General features: G+C 48.1%; 1 protein-coding gene across 2 annotated transcripts in view; it reads left to right on the top strand.

Moving 5' to 3' along the window:
• Positions 1 to 16,104, top strand: part of LOC135379070 (uncharacterized) — a 70,431-nt gene extending 54,327 nt beyond the window's left edge. Inside the window, exons 4-10 of one of the 2 annotated variants that reach the window (XM_064612323.1) lie at positions 640 to 773; positions 838 to 890; positions 3,099 to 3,210; positions 6,438 to 6,545; positions 8,425 to 8,599; positions 14,554 to 14,718; positions 15,928 to 16,104. In XM_064612323.1, the coding sequence (XP_064468393.1) occupies positions 640 to 773; positions 838 to 890; positions 3,099 to 3,210; positions 6,438 to 6,545; positions 8,425 to 8,599; positions 14,554 to 14,718; positions 15,928 to 15,981 (801 nt within the window). In that variant the 3' untranslated portion in view covers positions 15,982 to 16,104. Of the gene's footprint in view, positions 1 to 639; positions 774 to 837; positions 891 to 3,098; positions 3,211 to 6,437; positions 6,546 to 8,424; positions 8,600 to 14,553; positions 14,719 to 15,927 lie in introns of those variants that run through there. The other variant, XM_064612324.1, reaches the window with a different exon arrangement.
• The last annotated feature ends 7,061 nt before the right edge of the window (positions 16,105 to 23,165 follow it).

The following is a 23,165-nucleotide window of genomic DNA, read 5'->3' as shown; positions in this document are numbered from 1 at the left end:
CACAGTATGGTTTGGAACACCCTTTTCAGAGGGTGTATTCTGTGTAAAACACCCTTTGAAAGGGTGCTATGCCTTCAAAATGCCGTCGTTTGCACCCTTTATACACCCGTTTAGGAGGATGTTTAACCTTACACACCCCTAAACGGGTGTAGAAAGGGTGCAAACGACGGCATTTTCAAGGCATAGCACCATTTCAAAGCGTGTTTTACACAGAATGCATCCTCTAAATATGGTGTTCCAGACCATACGGTGTAGAAAGTGGTGTGAGTTATAGGGCAAGCCATTTACCCCCATAAGGGTGTTTTTCAGTTTACAGTGCACGGAGCAAAGCGCGCTGGGGATCTCTCCTCCTGCTTCTCCAGTGTGCTTGCCGCTTTTGCTATGCTTGCTTTCCCCTACCAACTTCCCGCTTTCTAGATTGAGTTTGTATACAATTTCAACGCGCGTGGTTTTTCTTTCTTTCTTTTTCCCAACGTATTATTGCTGATTTAGTCCAATAACCAAGTTTGGTGTATATATATTACGGTTCAGAAGATGCCTTACTGGAACTTGGAACATGATGACATGTTTGTCGCCACATCTTTTAAGTCTAAGGCAGTTCCCGCAATTTTAAACGTGGTGGATCGTCCGTCCTTGTAGGAGGCGGGGTTTACACCCGCTCTTACCTTGGTTGATAACGAGGTGGACTTCAACGCAAGTCTCGGTTCGATCGCAAAATTCGTCAGCACACGACCGGAGATGAATTCGTCAGACATCGTGTTTGTTTTTTGCGGGTGAGTAATATCCGGTACTTTCTAGTCCCGTACTATAATAAATATGGTTTTCCCCATATTGCAGACGGAAGGTTTTCACAAAGGACAGCCACGGCAAGAAATTGTACAGTCCTCAAGGTACGACAACAGCGGCGTTGTCTGTCTATTGAGGTGTCGATATGCAGTGCAGGAAAGCATTCGCAGACGTCGCGATTAATGCTGATAGAAATGTGATGTTTGTGGATTATGATCATTACCGTTTTTAGGGCGAGGGCAGTACCATTTTTGAACCGTGATGTGGGCAAGCTTACGGTTGTCCCATCCTACAGTTGGCAATACAAAACAGAAGTAATATCAGTTGAGGCAGCCTGTACTGAACAGCATGAAAAGAAATTGTTACTCACCAGACAAAGCGTTGTAGACACAGATTGGGTCTGGTCGCGGTAGTTGTAAGACCTTGATAAGGATTGAGATGTAATGGACTCGTACCACCTGATGCGCCCTCTGAGATGCTCCTCAAGTTTCCCAGCAGTCTTTTCAAATAGATGGCACTCGCACATAGGATAGTTTTCGGTGAATTTCGCTCGGTACGCACGTTATCCCCGTCTCACCCAGTCACTCTGGTGGCCGCTCTTTATGTGTCCACATGTACATGCCGCCCCCTGCACACAGTTGGCTGGCGGTCCTCGCAGGACTACTCGCATCAGTACCTTGACTGCGTGCAAACTCTGTATTCCTCGGTTCTGTTGATGCTGCTCTTCAATGCCGAGTGTGAGATTGCTCAGCAACCTATTAGTCTCATTGTTCCTAAACTGGTATGAGTGACTTTGTTCCTGCAGGAAGGCAGTTGTAGCTAATGATGCAACTCCCCCAAATTGACTCCTGTCGGCTCCAGAGACTGTCCTTCTGTGAACCCGGATGAAAACTGTCTTTTCAAAATACCGTCGGCTCCTCTCTAACAGGGGAAAGCGCTCATATTTAACAACGTTACCGGTTTTACCGGTTCAAACCGGTTGGAAACGGTATATTTTGCGCTGCTGCGGAGCTGAAGCCGAACCGAATCGAACAACGTAAAGGTTTCCACCCTGGGCGTGACATGGGGCGGAGCTCTGGAGAAGAGACAATAAAAATGCCGGATGCATTTTGAAAAAAAAAAAACACATCAAAAACAGCAAAGTAACAAGAAGGGCACTGAATGTTGCGATAATCCCTTGACGTTTGTTCGACGTAACCTGAATCTGAATTCCAGCGACAAATTCAGCTCCCAGCTTGCTACGGCAGCAGTTTCTTACGGAACTAACGGTGCTTTAATAAATTTAAAAAAAAGAACGAACTGAAGCATGTTTTACGGTGATAGCAGTTAAGGGTCTAATTTCTTGAAGAAGGTGTCCTGTACGTTGCATCGTCGACAAGTCAGCGAGACGAAGCGAAGACACAAACAACGAGATAACGGATATGGCGAGCAATGTTACAGTGACAGCAGTTATTTCAATCCGCGTTGATCACTTCCAAGCTCGGTGTCTATGACGGAATGGTAATGACAGCCACTGCCATTCTAAGGCGCACCAGCTTTGACGACGAGGGCGTACAGACGCGCATGTGGCTTCATTCGCGGACGACGCCACCGGCACATGAACAGCTCTGTCGCTGTCCTTCATTGGATGCCAATGTGTCATGCGACAGTTTCTTGTTCCCCTAGAAGTCGGCCCAGGACGCACATTTCCCCAGGGCGTCAGCCGTGACGTTGCCCACATACGTGAGGCCGACAACGGCAAGCCCTTTCAACATCACCACCACCTTGTTCAGTTTTTTTCTGGCAGACCTTCCCTTTTAATAAATGTATATTCCCCCCACCCCAGTTTCTTTTTTCCTTTTTCCGCTGTCTTACAGATATTGCTTTTTGAGCGAGACAACAAACAACTTTATTTCAGGATGATGGGTGGGGAGTTTCATCGACGGGGGCGATACTCTCCCCCATTGCTGGAGGGGAAGCGGGGAATGAAGGAATGGATCCCATTACAATGTAACGGGACCAATAGACGATTTCAGAAATTGCATGGCTGACCCGCCAGAGAGCGCCGTGTTGCGAATGCCCCACTGCACCTTGGGATTTAGTTTTCATGAGTCAGACAGAAGAAGAAGAGCGCAAACGGTTTCGGTTTTCCCCCCTTCCTTCGAGCAACAGGCAGGCAAGCACGAATGCAAACCATTTCCCACGACGCATTGCGCGATGCGCGTGACTTGGGCGACGGAGGGCCCCCGTGCGGAGCACAAGAGCAATATCTGAAATCGCCTATGGGAACAATGTTTGGAGCGAGAGAATAACACTCTTCTGTCTATTTTCAGGTATCACGTGGGAGGGTGGAATATGTAACGACGAAAAAAAGGTGGTTCTCATCAACGACATTGCGAGTATTTTTTACGCCTTGCCTTACGCTGGGTTCCAGCTCGGACGCCTGTGAGTAAACAGCCTCATTGTCGTTTGCAACTTACCATCCATGTGAAGCTCTGTGCTGATGAATACTGCTATTTTGGCGCACGTAAGTCAATGGAAAGACGCAGTGATGGGCAGTGTTTGAAGTATGCGGTACCTGAGTACTACTTAAAGGAATTTGGGGTACTCTTACCGCCGCGGAGGTACTGGGGTTATGAGTTGAGGGTGAGTTATGAGGGGCGAGTTGTGCTGCGCAGATACATAGACTTGAGAGGGCTGCTTATACGGAAGCAATTATTACTGATATGTTGAGTCGTGTGTTAACACGTTTATTAAAAGGAGAGAAACGAGAAAAGGTTAGAGAGAAGGATAAGTTCGCCGTCATTGAGTATGTGTATAAGGCATTGCATAGGTTAAAGAAATTATCTAAGAAGTTTGGGGTAGATGTAGTGTTTAGAAAGGGGTGGGGTCTTAATTCCCTACTTAATAGGGTAAATGAGGAGCGGAACCCTGGTTGTAAAGTTGGACATCAAACAAAGTACGTTAAGTGTGCTATAGGGGTAGTATATTGCAGGGTGTCGGAGCGAACCGAAAACCGAAAAAAAACGCTATTTTGGTGCGAACTGGAACGGAATCGAAACCGTATACGTTTTTTTCGCTCACGAGGGAAGCTGAAAAATATATGTCACGGTTTATGGTCCAAGAAAAAACTTCGCCGGTTTCGAGTACGGATACGCGAATGTAACAGACGTCGTGTGCTCTGAAGTCATGTCATGGATACTATACGAGGGTTACGGTTACGGTGGAATGTATGTCGGTATACTATGACCCTTAGGCTCCCTTTGTAATGGTTTATCGTTCGCGGACGCACACAGGCTTAGAGGTACATGTGACTCTCCAGCAATGTGCCGTAGTGTTCGTTTTAATTTGATCCCCGCAAACTCTCCTCCACTAAACAGCGACCCAAGGGGGCTGCATAACAGCTTCTTTATCGGTAATGTCGCGCAACGCGTCCCTTGTTTGAGAGCAGCTAACTTGAATACATTTATGTATACGCGAGGGCAAGCCCGTGCGAAGTGGCAACTCTTTTGTGGACAGGACACGAAAAAAATAAAACGGAGCCGTCGAGCGCGTTTGTGAGTGAAGGTGTTCCTCGATTTGCGTCCTACTTGTGCTGTGGTGCTTGCTGGCTGGACAGTAGCAACAGACATTCGGATGGGACGCGATCGCTCCAATCGAGCAAGAAAGTACCTTACGTATGACATCACGACAAACAAGTCCGTTTGTAGCACGTGCTTCAAGAGAGGAGAAAGCCATTTGAACAGACAGTAACCTACAGGGACCAGGAGCTACCAATTTCACAGCTGTCTATTAATATTAAATACCATGTATGCAGAATAAACGGGTTTACATTTTGTAACATTGATTTTTTTTGTGTGGATGAATATTCCCAGCAGAAGCGGAACCGGTTACAAACCGGTATGAACCGTTATTTTTTTGCTCCGGAGCAGAACAGGTACCGGATCGTTTATGATGTAACCGGAACGAAAACCGGAACGAAAAACGTTTCGGTTCGACACCCTCGTATAATGTATTCCATTAAAATGTGCGAAGAAACATGTAGGACAGACAACACGTTGCTTAAACATAAGGCTAAGGAACATAATCAAAAATAGGAAACGAATGGAAACGACACTAGGTGGGCACCTCGCACGGTGTAAGGGATGCGAACCCGACTTAAATAGCACAGAAGTTTTGTAACAAAACAAGAAACAAGGGGCGTTCGTATATTTGAAAGCCTTAACGATAAAGAAATTGGGGAACTTGTGTATAAGTGTGCCGTCTGTAACTTTGTCTGATAAGATAGAACATTTTCTTGCGTAGAATGTTTTCTCGCGTGATGCTGTGCTAGTGTGGAGAGGAGGTATTAGGTTTAAAAGGAAGGTAGGTGACAGAAATAAACTCATATGGTTGCAGTCAGGTGCTGTGTGTCGTCGCTTTGTTTGTGTTCGTCTCGTCCCCTTATTTTACCTTCGCATTGGGGTTTTATCCAGTGATGGCCAGTAGTTAACTACATGTAGTTAAACTACTAGTTAAACTACCTGATTGTAGTTAAAAAGTAGTTATCAACTACTTGCAGAAATGTACTGGCAACTACTAGTTAAACTACTATTTTAAGTAGTTAACTACAGTAGTTAGGTTACTGAAGGCGCCAACTACTTCCGATTTTGCCGCAAGTTTTACGGCACGATTGTGCTTCCGACTTTTACCTCGAGCTACTTGTTTGATGAGAACGGAGGTGCAGAGCAATTGTGTCGTGCATGTGTACTAAATCTTCACTTTTAAAGCTTGTCTAGTGAAGCCTCATTTGCTGCGAAATAATTCTGCAACTTAGTTTATCGCGTAGACACAGAAAGAATCCCGCCGCAAGCTTTGTATTTGACGATCGTAGCAGTGGCTTGAGCCAAACTTTATTATTGCTTGTGATTCATATTTAGGTGCCCAAGAACACTACGAGGGATTGGTGTTGGTGGACAACGTTAAGTAGTTATAGATGTAGTTAAACTACATTGCAGTAGTTAAAAAAGTAGTTTTAACTACTTCCCTGAAAAGGAGTTGAACTACTAGTTAAACTACTCAATCACAAAGTAGTTAGTAGTTATAGTTAAACTACTGTAGAAGTAGTTAGTGGCCATCACTGGTTTTATCGATTTTAAAATATCATACCAACCCGTCCAAGTTTTAACCTTGTTCCATATTCCTGAGAATGGTACGTTGGCGATCAATAAGGTGACACAGACAAAGGTCACTGTGTTGGGAACATGAAAGTCGTGCGCCTTGACCTGGCGGCGGAAATGCACCTCTGCTTCCGCCGGCCGTTCACGACGTCTCGTCAGGCGTTCGCCAAGTGAGAGCTGGACATAAGCGTACTCCACCTGGGGACGAACCAATGTCATGTGACCCAGGCGTTTAACTTGAGAAGGAGCGGGGTGGGGGGAGTTGCGGTTTCAAGTACCCTGCACAGTAGAGTTTTGTAACACTTTTTTGGTGTAACTGACTTGTCCCATGGCGCACACCTTTTTGTCGCTGCCTTTACACCCGGATCGAGGAAACAAGAGAAGTAATATTTGGATGACTCGAAAGTGGTTGCATACGTTAACGAGTTTTTTCTCCACTCATTCATCTTTTAAGCATTTACGATGTAAAGCTAAATTTAAATTAATGAACTTTTTTTTTTATCTGAGTTTCAGGCTGGGTGCACCTGCATCCTGCACACCATATTTTTCGAGGCTAGGAGGTCGGAGTCACCTGTTCTATCCTTCAAACTGCACTATGCATAACATCAGAAACTTTCTCGGGTGAGTGTTGTTCATGTTCTTTGTACTGCGGAATATACTGTTTGACAGTAACGCTAACTTCATAGATTCCACCTTACAGCACTGACACTTTCATGATAGCTGTAGTTATCATGTGATATGATAACAGCAGCTATGAGTGGAGGTCGACACGTAATGCACGGCCTTGGTCAGTTGATGTTGCAGAAACAAAAAGTCACACAGGCGTAAATCACATAGACTTCGGGCACTACCACTGATATTGCATCATCGTCATCCCTTAGATGGCAACTACGAGCTCCCAAACTGTTTCTCTCACGTGGTTGATATCATTCCCCCAGCCCGGGTTCGCTATCATCTGCGTCGTCATATCACTTCTTTAGTCGTACAAATGGGACATACCTCCAAGAATATAATGAGTAAATGTTCGAAACACTGGAAAACGTTTGTATCATATCAATCAGGTACAGTTTCTGTGCCTGTTCACGCCTTTGGCGAAATATTTAAGTTATAGGTAAAGAGCTACTACACGAGACTGGGATACTCATATGACATTACGCCATTTCGTGGAAAGGTTGTCGGTACTAGAGCCCTGCACACGCCCCCAACCCGGCCCGCGGGCTGGGCCGGGCTTGTTATTGGCTGTGTGCTCCGCGCCGGGCCGGGCCCGGGCTGACAAAAGACGCCAGCACGGCGGGCCGAGCCGACAAACATGCTTCCGAGAGTCAGGCTCGACCGGGTCACGCAGCTAATTCCATGCAATGGAGGACTATTAGTTCATGTCATCACGTGCTTGCGTCATTCCTGTGTATAGTATATGCAAGGACAGGCGAAGGACACTGGATTATGCGTATTATTCGACCCTCTATATCATTCTCAAAGCCACTTTGCATTGCTCCTGACTCCTCACGTATTTCACAAACAGGTTCGCAAAGCTTGGTGAGAGGGGTAAGGATTGGGAGGAGTCTGTCGACGGCATCATCTATGTCCACAATAATTTGGGAGTGTAACGGTAACGCGCTGACCCCGCGTGCGTCCTGGATTTAATTTGGTCTCGTGTTGTTGTGGTGTCAAACCGACAGTTCTTGTATGTTTGTGGCCGTGTCTTCTCTTCTTGTAAGTTTACTTATAAGTTTGTGTGATAAGCGCTAGGAACGCCTACGTCACGTCTGGAAATACTAGGCCGGGATCTACGCCCTGAGTCAACGGGCGAGGCCGAGCCGGGCTCTATTCGCTGAGCCGCCGGCCCGGGCCGGGCCGCATAAAAACATGAAGGTCCGGGCCATTTGTTGGTGCGCCCGGGCCCGGTCGGGCCCAGAAAAGACAGCCTGTCCAGGGCTCTAGTCGGCACTGCAAAATTGGACCACGAAAGGCACGCAAACACGAAGGTTGCTACTCTAAGGCAAATGCCCCTTTCGTTCAGGCAAACAGCTTGGCCCTGCACGAATCTGTTCGTGTAATGCTCGCAACACAACGATGAATTCAGAACCCTTCAGCAGTCTCCCGTGAAATTGTCGACACTTGCAATGCACAGTTACTTGAGGCAATTGACGTTCTGAGGCTGGAACACATAGAGAAAGGCCAAATACGTGCAAAGCCTCAAATGCCTAAGAAATTAATGACGAAAGAAGAATCACTGAAGAGCTTAGTCAGCTGTAGGACTCGAACCCACATCTTCTGGATTACCCGTCCGGGGCTCTACCATTGAGCTACGCTAACACACAACCCTCGGCGACTCCTAAGGTAAGCCTTGTCCGGTAATCCAGAACATGCGGGTTCGAGTCCTACAGCTGGCTAACCTCCTCAGTGACTTCTAACATTCAGCGCAGTTACTGTTCTTATTGTGCTTAAGCTTTGTGTTTTGAGCGCTAAAAATCTGTGTCGATTTTTTCGGCAACTGAAGAGAGCTCCAACGAAAGAATATTAGCCAGGCAAGAGAATGTTTCCGCGAAAAGTACAACACCTCAGTCTCATCGAACTTCTACACCGTCCTGCCAGGCAAGATTGCAAACGAAGACGGGTACTGCAAGAAAGTTGGAGAATTGAGGAAGGAACCACGAAACAGGGGCCTCTGCAGTGTGAGTTAACCATTACACGGAGGGATACTTATGGAATAATGATATTTCATATTAACGTACACGAAGAAGAAATGCTGTAGGGTCAGAGCGTCATTCCATTTCTTTCCAATAATACGTCATAAGGGTGACAGACGATGACTTCCAGTGGTGTGATCGTGTACTATTGGAGGAATTAGCGCAGGGCGCGCAATGGAGGCATCGCAACGCGGATACTGGAACTCATCCGCAGGTGACGTCACATCAGGCCTCTCCACCACTGAGGAGACAGTGGAAGTTATCGCGTGTTTAGAGAAAACGAATGGGACTGGCGTAGGCTTTCGTCCCTCTTACGTCAGAGATTTACACCGAAGTTTCTTCAGTGATGACTGTATTATCAGCTAAGAGACTCGAGAAAAATAATGATATTTCCTCGATATTCTTGCGTGCTGTAAAATATCTGCATGACGTACACAGTCCCTTTACATTATGCGCACTTCACAAGTATAATAAGCAACACCGAGAGGAAGCCACAATAAAGATATGAGCAGCTGTTTCTCGACGGACGACGTGAAAGAATGAGGGATTCCCTCGTAGAAACGTAGATGCGGGCTAGCTGGTGAAAAGACTCCATGATAGGCAAGTCTGAGCGATGGGCAAGACACGTAAACAACACAACAACAAAAACAATACACAAATGACAACACAACACAAAGGCTATTTCAGCCTGCGTCTTGTGTCGTTTACGTGTCTTGCCCATCGCTCATGCTTGCCTATCATAGAAGGATTCCCCCCAAGCTTTCCGCGTACAAGTCATTGATTTCGCGAGGAATATAATTTGACGTTGTTGGGCTAGGTTTGGACAGAAAAAAAGAGAGAAAAATACAATATCTTTCTCATAATTTAAGCGTACTTCATCCGAAGGACGACTTATAGTTAGGCATCCTAAGGTTGCACTTGGTTTTGATGGTGTTTTACAATTTGTCTTTGGTAGTACTTCGTCTGATGGGGGGGAATATAGGTTTATTGCAAAACAAAACAAAAAACACGAAAGAGGGGAAAGGTTAGCCTGGCTCCAGCAGCCGACTTGCTATTCCCGCTTACAAAAAGAAAAAGGGAGAAAAGGAAAAATAAAGAGAAAGGAGAAAAAAGACAAATCGGAAAGAGCGAAAGAAGAGGCGCAGTCACAGGCTCAGCGCGAGCCCTGTGTCGGTAAGGAAGCGTACGAGTTCCCTTCCGACGCGCCACTGAATGGGGCGTTGCAGAGGGCCCAGTAGCGTTGCCAGCGTGACCTCCCTGAGCCCTAGGGCAGCTAGCCGCTCCATGAGAGTGGCACGGGGAGCGGCGAACAGGCGACAGTGGAGGAGTAGGTGGGAAGTGTTGCCCTCGGTAGAGCAGGCTGCACAAGTAGGGGTGTCAAGCGTGTTGAGTTGGAAGAGCCGTGTTGGCGTTCGAGCCACGCTTAACCGAAGACGGTGGATAACGGACGCCTCCCTCCTCGTGATGTTTGGGGGAGGGACGTATTGCATTTTTGGGTCGATGGAGTGCAGAAATGTATTGGGCGAGATGGCACGTTCTGTGAAATCTTGGACACAGCGAGAGCGCAAGCGACGTATTTGGAGCAGGCAGGCAGACATTGAAAGCGGGATGCTGAGACTCAAGGCAGCCGTGGTATGGGCACGTTTCGCAGCAATGTCGGCACGGGTATTTCCGGGCAACCCGACGTGACTGGGTACCCACTGGAGCCGTACGCTGTGGCCGGAAGCCAAGAGCTCGTTGTATCTGGCGATTACAAGCGTGCGGAGATCGCAAATAGCACTGCACCGGTACGACGCCAAGGTCTCCAATGCTGACTTGCTGTCCGTGAAGATGGACCACGAGTCGGCCTGTGAACCGGATATGGCGTTGAGCGCTTCATAGATGGCTGTCAGTTCCGCTTCGGTGGATGAAGTTTCATGCGGTAGCTTGAAAGTATGCGTAGTATCGCTGTGAGGTATGTAGAAAGCTGCAGACGACGCGCCGTACACAACCGAGCCATCTGTGAAAATTCCTTTACGCTGACCGTGGACAGAGTTCAAATGGTCAAGAGCAAACTGGCGCGCAGCGAGGACAGGAGTGTCGTTTTTGCGGGACATGTCGGGAATATGCAGGTCCGTCGGAGGCAGCTCGAGGGTCCACAAAGGTGGAGCGTATAGCAGGCGCGACGGAGGGGGCGGAAGAGACTGTGCCAGCCTGCAAACAGCAGCCCCGAAACCTGAGCTTTCATACAGTAGGTGAATGTCCCGTAGGTAGTGGGCAGTATGTCGTGTGCGGTACCGCGCACAAGCGCGCAGGGTCTCCATGTCGCGTAGGACGTGGGCTGGCGTCTCCTTCGCCTCAGCCAAGACCAGGAAGGTGTCGGTCGTTTTGGGGACACCAAGGCACACTCGAAGGCTTCGCGCCTGGATGTTCAAAAGTTCGCGCTCTGTCGTTGAACTTAGACCGTGCAGTGGGTTCAGAAGCCCTTTAACGTACAACGGTGTAACATATGTTTGTTTAGTTACGATCTTTATATCTTCTTCGGACTTTTGTCTACCTCATTTTATACGTATTGTGGTGTATACGTATGTATGATGTATTACACGTAGCAAAATATTCGGTCTCGAATTGAAGTTGACCAGCCTCGTTGGACGAGCAGGTCCGAAGCCGTGGACATCTGCATGTTCTCTTATCAGCCTCTCCGCGAAAGAATGAATTCCACAGTGTCATTCGTAAGGCGTAATAGTTCAATAGTGCGAGACCCGATTTGGAGAATCTCTGCCTTTTCGAGATAAGATTTCAGAGAGAAACAAAAAACATGGAGTGTGTTTGTTTGCCGTGTTGTGTCTCTCCGCACTGTTAAATTGTAAAAAAAAAACGGATATGTTATAGTTCAATAGTTCAATAGTTTATTGAAAACATCAAAAACGTACATATAAGCAAATAAAGGACCGAGAGGGCAGGCCCTGTAAATCGGTCCTTATAAATAATCAGTGATGCATAAAATGAACGTGTGGGGAAACATTATTACACGTAAAAATTACATTCATCGTTACATAAGACAGCACTACATGCTACAACATATTATTATACATATTACAATGCTGCTATAAGAAGAAAAAAGGAAAAAAAAAGAAAAAAAAAAGAAAACATATGTCAGTGTCAGCTAAGGATTAACACAAGGAAATGTGAACAGTAGACCGAACTAGTCTCATTGTCAGGACCCGTGACGGATGTGCTATGTGTCGCGAAAATACATTTTACAATGGCGTTTAAATAATTGGAACACACACACACACACACATACATTGGATGGTAATGGGCTGGGCGATTCACCGCCGCTGAGGCGGTACACTGCCCTATTTCGCGTTGGGGGAGGATGAAGGGATGATGATGGGGCTTTCAAAGAGCCGTCGCCAGACCGGTGGAGCACAAGTACTCCGCCAGAAGACGAAGGCCCTGCGTCTGGTGGGCAGTATTCGACCACGGACCGAGGATCTTCGCTAGGTTGAACGGCCGCTTGTCTATGCGTTGCATAGAGAGTTCCATTGGGGCACGCTCGTGGTGGTATTGCCCACAAGCCAGGATGACGTGGCTGAGGTCGCTGTGCACTCCACAAGTGGGGCAGAGGGAAGACGAGGTGGAGCCGAGACGATGTTGAAAGGCAGGTGTAAAGGCAACGTTGAGCCTCATGCGGTGGAAGAGAGCAGTTAATGGGCGCGGTAGTCGCGGAGGAAGGACGAGAGAAAGCGTGGGGTCTACATCAGAGAGAAGGGAGTGAGCTATGTCGTGTTCCCACTGAGCCTGCGTCTTGGGACCGGTGAGAGTCAAGAGGAGGTGTTTTCGGTCGCCCGACGACATCATGATCGGGGAGAAAGCTGCGTGCTGATGGGCGTTCAATGCGGCTCTGTCTGTTTCTTCGTTGCCGCTGATACCGACATGTCCGGGGATCCACTGCAATATTACAGTGTGCCCTACAATGGTCGCCTTCTTATAAGCTTGCAGGATGTCAAAGACAACAGGACCGAGGAGTCCACGTATCCCCGAGTTGGCCACACACTGGAGCGCGGGTCTTGAGTCTGTAAAGACGACCCAGGACTGAGCTGGACTGGCAGATATTTTTTGCATAGCAAATAGGATGGCGTAAAGCTCGGCACACGCAGACGATGTTCTGTGAGAAAGACGGTGACCACAGGAGACTGACTGGGATGGAATGACAAATGCCGAGGATGATCCACCCCGAGTAGATGACCCGTCAGTGAAAACTGACGTTGACGCCGTGTAGTTGTCGTTCATCATGCCCAGGGTAAGCTGCTTGGCGACACACGGGGCTGTATCCCTTTTCCTTCCATGCAGGCCAGGAACAGTTAGGCAGGTGACTGGGCTTGACAGAGACCATGGAGGGGCGCTGGGAGCCACTGTCTTCACTACGAAACGCGGGACGCTAGGCTTCAACTGAGTCATCACCGAGCGGACCTTGCAGTGCTTGCGCCTCAAGATCTTCGAAACGAGCGGGTGCCGCCGATGATGGGATAAAAGGCGGAGAAAAAGTCGGCAGGTCTCACCGTAACGAAGAACCCCCAGCGGGGTGTCCCTCGCTTCGGCAATAACTGCTCGGGTCTCTGCTGCTCGGGGGACGCCGAGGCACACACGGAGGCTTCGCGCCAGGAGGCACTGCAGCTTATGATCAGAAGATGTCGGCAGGCCATTAAGCACCGGCAAACTATACGCGAGGGACCCACGAACCAAAGCCCTGTGGACGGCCAACAGAGAGCTCGTGTCACTGCCCCATCTCATGCCTGCCAAGCGACGGATCACTGCAATCCAACGGTGGATCTTGATCTCCAAGCTTGCAATATGCCTCCGCCAGGAGAGCCTAGCATCAACAGTGAGACCGAGGAACCTATGGTGAGACACGTGCTTCAACGGTATGCCTGCCACGGAAAGCTGGAAGGGCCTCATGTTCCGCCTTGTAAAAGGAATTACTACTGTCTTTTCCGTCGATATGTCTAAGCCCGCCAGGGACAGGTACAGGATAGCATCGAGAGCGAGTTGGAGGCGTCGCTGGAGGGCAGGACGGGATTTACCGGTGGTCCAGATACAAATGTCATCAGCATAGATGGAGATAGCCACTTTCCTACCGACGCAACCTCGAAGGCCAGCCATAACAATGTTGAATAAGATGGGGCTCAGAACACTCCCCTGGGGCACCCCATGGGTCAGCTTGACAAAGTCTGTATCCCCCTGGCTTGTGCGGACGAACAGTTCCCGTCCATGAAGGAAATCAGTAAGCCATGAGAGAGCTCTGAAAGGCAGGGCGGCATCAACAAGGCCATGGAGGACAGAAGCGTGGCTGACAGTATCGTACGCCCGCCTAACATCGAGGAAGCTACCTAACGAGCGTATGGAAATCGGAAGACTGTTCCAAAGGCGAGCACCGAAAGATGAAAGAGAAAAAAACCCGTAGTTAGTACGATATGTTGGACATTGAAGTGATAAGAGCTGATTTCTGAGAGGGTAAGGCGTGGCGAGATGCCGGAGCTGCATCTGATATCTAACAGAAGATCCGTAGAATGCGGCATGCATCAGTTGAGAGACATTATATCTCAGCAGATTAGATATGGTTGCAACACCTAACTCAGAAAAGGCAAAAGACACCGATTCCCTGGGACCAATGAAAAGAATAGTGCGTAAGGCCCTTTTCTGTGCCATGTACAAGGGATCAAGGTTGGAAGGATAAGTGAGACCGTAAACCTCTATGCCATAACTAATGTGTGAATGAATGAGGGCATAATACACAGTTAACAATGTATTAGAGGTCGCGAGGTGCCGAAGCTTAGATAGTGCGAATAAACCTCCCGCAATTTTACGACGAACAAGATCAATGTGATGATGCCAACTCAAGTTTTCATTTCATTTCAGTTTATATATTGTATTTCCTAATATATGTTTCGTTATAGCGACTGACAACACGACGGGTATACGAGTGGCCCGAGCTAAAAAATGTAACCCATTCAAGAAAGAAACCGTGCATCTTCGACTGCTGCAGTATTTCGGATAATGAGCAGCAATTTATATTTCATACCAATTTGGCTTTCGATGGCAAGCCTTGTGGAGAAAAAGGCGTAAGTACTGCTCCGTCTCTGCCGAAGGACCTTTTATTTTAGTCACGCCGTTGCCGATTGCTAGCATTTTGTAGCTTCCTGTTACCACCACCAGGTGGCTATGACTATGGGGGTGCGGAAACGTGGCAGTCTCATGAGCGAGATAATAAAAGTTGGAGAGGAGGCCGGTATAACTCTGGGGCCAACCTCAGTTTACATGTGTGCCGATATCGGTCTTCACGGTCTAAATAAAATCAGGGATCCGAGCCGGAACTGAACCCGCAGCCGAAAACCGAAAAAAAAAAACGTTATCTCCTGTCGGATCCGAAAAGTACCCGAACAATTTTTTTTGCTTGTCCTGAACAGAACAGGAACTGCAAAAACCGAAAACAAAAAATGTTATGGTTACTGGTTCGGGAACTGGTTCACTGGAATTGGTAAAATAATTGTACTACTGATCGACTTTTTTGTTTGTTTGTTTATTCATTAATTTTCTTCTATGATATGGGTAAAATATTTTGACTTTTATCACACCAGCTTTTTGCCGGAGCAAAAGAGGGCCCTGACCGGGTTCCGCTAAAAAGCACTTCGCTTTTCGTTCTCAGCAGACGACGGGCGTACAATACAGTAAAATATCAGATGAGTAATAAAAGTGTGTATGACTTGCCTTGTGTTTTCACCTGAAACGGTTATCTCACACTTCTCTCTTACAACCGTGTACGATGAGGGAAAGCCCTCTTCGATGTAGAAAAATTACTGCCGATGAACCGGTTAAACTAGGACCGAAAAAGGTAACGGTTCCTCCCTGTAAATGTCCCGACCGATGGCCGCTTTTTTTTTCTTTTCTTAGGGGAGGGTTTCTCCCTGAGCCGAACCCGAAGGCAACGGATATACTAATTTCGGTTAAGCAGAGCTAAACCCGAACCGAACCAGAACCAGACAGAAGAAGAAAAAAAGACCCCGGTCATTGAACATACATTTGAACATGTAACAACGTGAACAGCCTTTCTTAGTTGGGATGAAGAGACGCGGCCATACTGCGGTTACCAGGAAAGCTTACCAATTTACCAGGAAACGCTCCATCGCTATTGTGGAATACATGCCAGTGTTAACGTAAACAACAACATAGTCAGTACAGTTTCAACAGAAACAACAAGTGACACATTATATTGATCATTAATTATGTATTCCTTTATCATTATGTATTCCTTTGTTAACATTATCTTTCAGGACGGAAAAATCTGCTTCTACGGCGTGTGCATAGACACGAAACGCACCGGATGACGAAAGACGATATCTACCATCTGGTCGCGAGACATACTGTCATGGGCTGAGAAGCTTGCAGTTGGATTTCCAGACTCAAAGTTGAACATTTGAAATCACTCCTACGTTATGAGGACAAATGTTTGCATTCAAAATAATAAAGTGAAAGAAAATTCCTAAGCAGTGCGTTGGTCTACTCATATATTACGTGTAGGTTCAAATCCAGGATTTGGAACTCGACCACATATTGAAGGTTTGACCCATTAACGATTTCAAATAATCGCTGTCCATACCCTGCTTCCTCCATCAATCTTAGAAGCGATCGGCCTACGTCCTTACTATCGACCCTTCGTCTTTTCAGCATCTCGGATCATCTGATCCTGGCCACAGTCGTAACGCTGCCTGCATGAGTGAGGCCAACAACGGCAAGCAGGTCGCGTTCCATCCAGCAACGTCATATAATCAACGATTATCTAGCTTTATTCGAGTACACTGCGTGCAGAGAGAACAGAAAGCGCGCTGTGTTGCACAAATGATATAATTTTCCGTTTGCTTCATTTTTTACGATTTTGGAATAGTATTGGTATCTCGCACGGTTCCGCACACAGGAACTGGCCATTCCACGCCAAATGATCGTATGTGTGTGTGTCATGTGTGTACGCGAATGTGTATGCCTCATCCTGCTGTATGTGTATGCCTCATCAGGCGCACTGGCGTGCGCCAGCTGAGGCACGTCTTCATCGTCGTCCACGAGCCGCCGCATCACTCCCGCCCTCTGACGGGCAGCTGTTTTTGCGGTTGACATCCTCGTCGATACCAGGACGGGAAGAATGACGGCGGCACGTAGACGAAGGATGGCTCGGGATTGCGTCTTTCGCTTGTGGTGCTGACTATGGTGCGGGCGAGGGATAGCCGGGATGGTTCCAGGGGCGGGCCTAAGCGGGATGCAGGCAGGTACGCTGAATGGTGTGCAGGGATGAGGCGACAGAACCGCGACCGGTTCTTGAGCGCTGAGCTCGTAGTGTTGTCGACAAGGAGTGTGCCTGGGACGACCATCGCTAAGCACAGGGAGACCGGGAGTGCAACTCAGTGGCCTCCGTGCGGGCCCCCGATGGAACGTTGGTCGCGGTGTCTGTTGACCGCAATTGGATGGGCTGCCAGCATCCTGTATCAGAGCCTGGTGGGAAGGCGAAGAGGGCAGGACTGGTATGGCAGTGCGGATGGGGCAGTCCAGTCGCCAGCGGCGTACCGCGACCGGCATGGGAGCATGATGCTCGGGAAGGTGCCGCTGGTGGAAGTCCGAAGAGCGCCATCACGAAGCGTGTGGCGACGTGACATGGAGTGTGCGACCATAGCGAACTGAGCTGTGTAGATGGGGAAACATGGTGTTGAGCGGCCGGGCTTTGCGATGAGTGAGGCGCGATGAACTGACGTCGTCTCCTGGCGATTTTTCGGAAGAACGGCGCACCGCACCTTCACTGATTGCTTCGAATATGGTCATGGAGAAGTTTGGAATGGGACTGGCCCGAATCATGCCGAAAAATGTTTTCACGTTCGGATAACGAAATGTAGTGGAGGTGGTGTTCCCCTACATGAGTCCTGAGATGATGGAACGTCCCAGCTGCAAATGTTCGTGGCCTTACGCTGGGACGGTGCCGGTAGGACTGCCGGTAGGACTGGCGCGCGCCAGCAAAGGCACGTCTTCATCGTCGTCCACGGTTCAAGCTCATTCCCTCGTCATTCACGCAGTTGCTGTTGTTGATCTAGAGGTGCCGCTTGACCCCTCCCACCCACCCCCTTAGCATTTTATGTGTATTTTTTGGGTGGTTCGTCACGACTTCGAAAGCAACAAAAGATCGGGCTCTTCTAAAGAAATTGAACTTCACGGGGTGCAGCCCCTCGAAGATGCAGTGCTCCTCGAAAACCTATGTCCCTTTAAGCAGATATCATGGCCCACGTAAGGCAGGGAGCATGTTCGAAAGCGTTTCATTTGATTGGGGAGAGTTCACTTTACCATCTTTAAGCAATTTTCACAACCGGACATGAGTGCTCGACGCTTGTGGCATACACGAAATTTGGTAAGCGTGTCAATTTACAAATTTTTTGCGATATAAATTTCTGAATTTCTTCCTGATTTTTTTTTTTTTACAAGTAGCACCGGTACTGTACTTTAAGCGCGCACAAAAAAGATCCAGTCCCGCACTGGGGACACTGTACACCGCAATTAAAAATCGGGACGTCGACAAAATGCACGATTTCGAAAAAAAAATCCGACGTGAAGAGGTCGGGATAGGGGCGTGATGAAGGTATCATACGATGCACCGTCTTCCTAGCAATACGTAACAAAAAATATCTCAGGGGTACTTTTTGTTAAACTCAAATAATAATTTTCTGATTGATGGTAAACTCGCAAACGTGTGTGCGCGTTGTGGTGCGTCGTAGCAGGCGCTGCGATTGTAGAAATAATCGGCGAAGGTGTCAGCACGGCTGGATAGAGTGCAATTAGAGTGCTAGGGCAAGCCACTGGTCGCTTGGACGCTAGAGAACTCTGAAGTGATCAGAAGCTGCTCCAGACAGAAGAGGAGGATGAATGAGCAGAGAGGGAAGCAGTGAAATTATGCCATTGAGTGCGCAGGAGTCGGAGGGCATGACTTCGGAAGGCAGCAGAAACTTTTTTATGGCAGATACAGGGGGGAGATATGTCTGTTAAGAAAACAGAATGGAAAGGTCAGACAGACGGAGGTCGGCGTGCTATACCATATGATTACACACAGCACATACAGTCATCTGAGGCGCTTCTCCGTTGCACTCGTCTCACGGAGCTCTTCTGCCAGAAGCACGTATGGAGAGGAATTTGAGGTCCGGATGTGGTTGGGTGGAAGAGATGGTGACAGATTTCGTTCAACATCCAGCACCCTGATGGATTGTTTCAATGATGTGAAACAGTTACAGGCACAGTTGGTGGCCTTTCGGACTGTGTCCCAGTCAGTGATGGTGTATGTACGTCCGGTGGTTATGGATGATGAAGTAGGCGAGATGAGGATGGGAAAATGACCAGTGGACAAGGGGTCCAGATTAGCGTTCCATAGGACAAAAATGTAAGAGGAGACGATGGTTACGTTGATGGCGCTTCTGTAACTGGGAGCTCTGAAGAAAACGGGGATACCGTCATTAAGGAGTACAAGATTGGTGGAGTATAGCCAGTGAACAAAGCTGTTGCTATTGTGACAATTGTCATTGCCCCAGAGACTGTGTTTAGCGTTAAGATATCCGCCTATGACGATGGGACCAAGACAGGCCTGAAGGAGATTTGAGAATGTGTTGGCTGAAAAGCAGCGGTTTCCGTAGCGGTAGAAAGATATCATAGTGACTTGTTTCCGAGAAACAGGAAGCTTGCAGGCAACAAATTCCGCGGGAGAGGAGCAGAGGTGGGAGTTGCGTTTGCAAAGTTTCGCTTGCAAATTTCGGCACGAATATCATAGAGCTTTTTGGCCAGGCTTCGGGCGTTCCATTGAAGGAGGAGAGGCGAGTAGGCTGTACCGCTCATTCTAGGTTGAGAATTAAAACTTGGCAGTGATACGATAAATAGCAGGGGGATGAAGGCAGACGCTAGGTGTTTATTGATCATGTGTGGCTGATGGGAGAGGACCCAGTATAACTGTCTCGAAAGCCAGGAGCTTTTGCACTTCGGGGACGTTTGATGACTTTGGCAGCGCCTTCACGACAGCGCCCAGAGCAGCGAACAGGGAGGGGTGATGTGTAGGAGTACAGGGTCGGCATCCTCTTGGCGCGTCTGTGATGGGAGAGGTTTGAGTAGCGTGAATATGGCTGGCTTATCCGGCTGCTTCGCCTTGGGAGTGTTGAGAGCTAGTGCATACCTGCGTGAGCGGTGGAACGACGATTGAATGAACGTGTCTCTGGTTTTGGTGGGAGGAGATGAGGTACGCGCGCCCTATAGTATGTGATCACGTGGTAGCAGCCCTACTAAGGCTGCCTGATTCGACCTGCTGCTGAGAACGAGGGGAAGGCGGTTCGCTCTTTATGAGTTCGGGGTTTGGAAGCGCCGATGGCCGAACCCTACACTCTAAGAAAAAAAGGAATAATTTTACTCCTTTTGGGGAGTAAATGCACTGAAGTAAATGAACGTGCGCTCTGTTCTAACAGTTCCATGTACATAATTCGTGTGCATGCATGAAAATACTTCGGATCAGACCATCAACAGTGATATATCGAGTGATATAAAATCTTGCGACATACATAGGGCACAATTTGCGAAGAAAGAAGCCCTAACTGTTTCTTATTCTGTGTGGGTGGAAAATTTCTGAGTTGGCTGAGGTATGCAGTGTTATGCCATCCAAATTCACCAAGAGCACATATTCACGTACTCTGTTGCATCCGGAAGACTGCAATTTGCAGTCCTGGGGAGTAAATGTCGGGGTTAGTTGACTAAAATAGGGAGTAATTGCAATCTAGGGGACTAGAAGCTGCCATTACTCCCTATTTTACTCATTTTTTTTCTTAGAGTGTAGGAGTGCAAGATATGGTACTGGTTTTGGCTGTTTGTTGCACTGTGAGGCGACGTGGGCAACCGGAGTAAGCGGCTGAGTGAGCGCCATTACATTTGGCGCATTTCGATTGGCGTCTTGCAGTACTGTCAACGCTGCTGTGTGGACCATAGCACGTTCTGTGGCGAATGGTGCCCCGACAGCGTTTAGACACATGTTCAAAACGCTGACAACGAAACCATGGAGTTACTTCGAAGTGTTCGGTGACTTTATGCGTGTAAAATCCAATGTCGACGGTATCAGGATCGGTATGTCGGTATCACTTCTGTGGAGAAAGTGAGGATGACCCTGTCTGTGACAATTTTCGTTGTTGTGCCATCGTCAAAACGACGAGCCACGTACTGACGGCGGACAGCGGAGACGCCAGCAGAGGCGAGGCAAGCGTGTATCTCGTCCTCAGGATAATGCTTGTGAGCACCCACGATGCTGCCGAAGTTCCCGGAGTACGAAGAAGGGACCGTGGGAGTGGCTTGAATGCCACATATGTTAATGACCTGAAGGAGCTATGTAGCTGTAGATCTCCACAGAAATCGGTAGATGTGGCGCCGCTGTTCTGTCCTCCGAAACTGCAGCACGGACCGGTCCGCAAAATAGTGTCCGAAATAGTTGTTAGGCTGCAACAAAAGTATACACGCGAACTCGAAGGCGTAATTTTGCAGCCAGTAACTCAAGAGCTACACGTGTTACAGCGTGGTTGTTGAAGCACCAGAACACGCAGAGTACGTGTTAATGCCAAGCATTGTTCCATTCCTGGAAGAAAACTCTACAACGCAGACAGGGTCATATTGTGAGTATGAAGCTTTCCATTTCAATATGCTCGTTAATTAAACATTGATTTGCGCTTTAAAGTTCAAAGAAAAGTTCTTACAGTTATATCGTACAAATTAGCCTGAACTTTACACCATTGTTGCATTGCCTGAAAGAAATTGAAACGTGTTAACCCGTGGCATATCTGGTGTTTGCTGAAATCTGATGTGCTCTATTGTTACTGAAACGTTATATCATGTCAGGGTACGCCATGTCTTGGTATTGAGCGTGAAGCTATCGAGCGGAACACGAAAACAGCCTTCCAGAAAATGAACAGGTGTCTCGTTATATTCTGCGCGCTCTGGGGAGCTGCTGTTGGAAATGCGAACTCGGGTATGCCTGCAGTTTTCGTTCCCGAAATTCCGGGAACTATAGAAGTGTCGAAGTTGATATCCTTTAGTTGCATAGAAGGAGGTAACCACCTCTCGTGGTGGTGACTGCTTTAGGACTTCTGTTTCGCGATCTTGCGTTTTAGTTTCCGCTGGTTACAGCCCTAGCCAAACTTTGCTGTATGACTTGCTTTGTTCAGAGAGGATACATTGCGTGAGGCGAACGCATACTAATCCTTCCTGTCCTCCACCCCTTCCTGCTGTACTCTCTCCCTCTGTTCACATCTGTACGCGCTTCATAGCCACGGTTGCTTCGCGGCGCAAACACGGAATAAAAATAAAGGCTTTTAAAAAACCTCGTTTAAGCTCAGCTTCTCCTTGTCTTTGCTGCCAGCTTCCAACAAGTGCTTTTTAACCCATGATTAAGGCTAAGCAGAATCTGTTCCAAATCTAGGCATGAAGGAACACGTGGTCTCTCCAAGACCTATAGGCATAATACGACACGTTGGTGCAGACTTGCTACCAATTTCGAACACCTAACAATTACGTAGTTACCCAAGCAGCACATCATGTTGGCCCAATATTGGACCAATATTGGCAACACCGGCCCAATATTGGCCCAATCTTGTGCCAACATTGGGCCAACATGCTGTGCTGCTTGGGTATCCAGCCCGGAAGCGGCCAAACCGCTCACCCAGTCGACGACCGAAGAACAGAATCCATCCCGCCGCAAGCCTCAAGTGGATGAAGGCTCCAGCAACGCTGCAAGAAGCACGAGGACTTGCATGTTTTCAGATATTTTTCAGGACCACGTCAGTTCTCTAACCCAGGTCCACGTTAAAGATTCGAGGACCAGGTTGGCGATCCTAGGTCCACGTTGGCGTTGGGCTTAGACTGACGTTCCAAGGACGACGTTGTCTTCGTACCCAACGCTGCCACCAGTTCTAGCGAACCTCGTCGAGGTTTGCAGTGGTAGCGTTTTCGCCCAGGCTTGGAATCCGCTATGACACGTCCGTCGAGAACGAGAAGAATAAAAGATATAATAGCAGAGAAACGCCCCAGCGAACTAGGAAAGGCCGGGACGGTCAACGAAGAAGTGGCCAAAGACCACGAGCACGCGCACACACAAGCTCCTTTTTGTTAGCCCAGTCTTTCTTCGTGGATTTCGCGGAGGCGTTCGATAGTACAAATGTAACAATGCACGAACGTGGCTGTCTGATTAGCAAGAGGATAAAAGCAAGGGATCGGAGAGAGTGCGAGGAGGTCAGATTAACTTCAGGGCTCACATCAGGGGCATGTGTGCCGGTGACGGGCTGCACAGTCTAAATACGATGCGGTTTAATGCGTAACAATGTAAACATTACTATTGCAGCCTTTCTTAGTTGCACTCTAAGAAAAAAAAAAGAGTAAAACGGGGAGTAATTGCAGCTTCTACTTCCCTAGTCTGCAATTACTCCCCATTTTAGTCCCATAACCGTGACATTTAGTCCCGACATTTACACCC

This window comes from Ornithodoros turicata, chromosome 1 (assembly GCF_037126465.1).
Source record: "Ornithodoros turicata isolate Travis chromosome 1, ASM3712646v1, whole genome shotgun sequence".
Classification (NCBI taxonomy): domain Eukaryota; kingdom Metazoa; phylum Arthropoda; class Arachnida; order Ixodida; family Argasidae; genus Ornithodoros; species Ornithodoros turicata.
The sequence above is the reverse complement of the archived record's forward strand: the minus strand, read 5'-3'. Positions and strand labels throughout refer to the sequence as shown.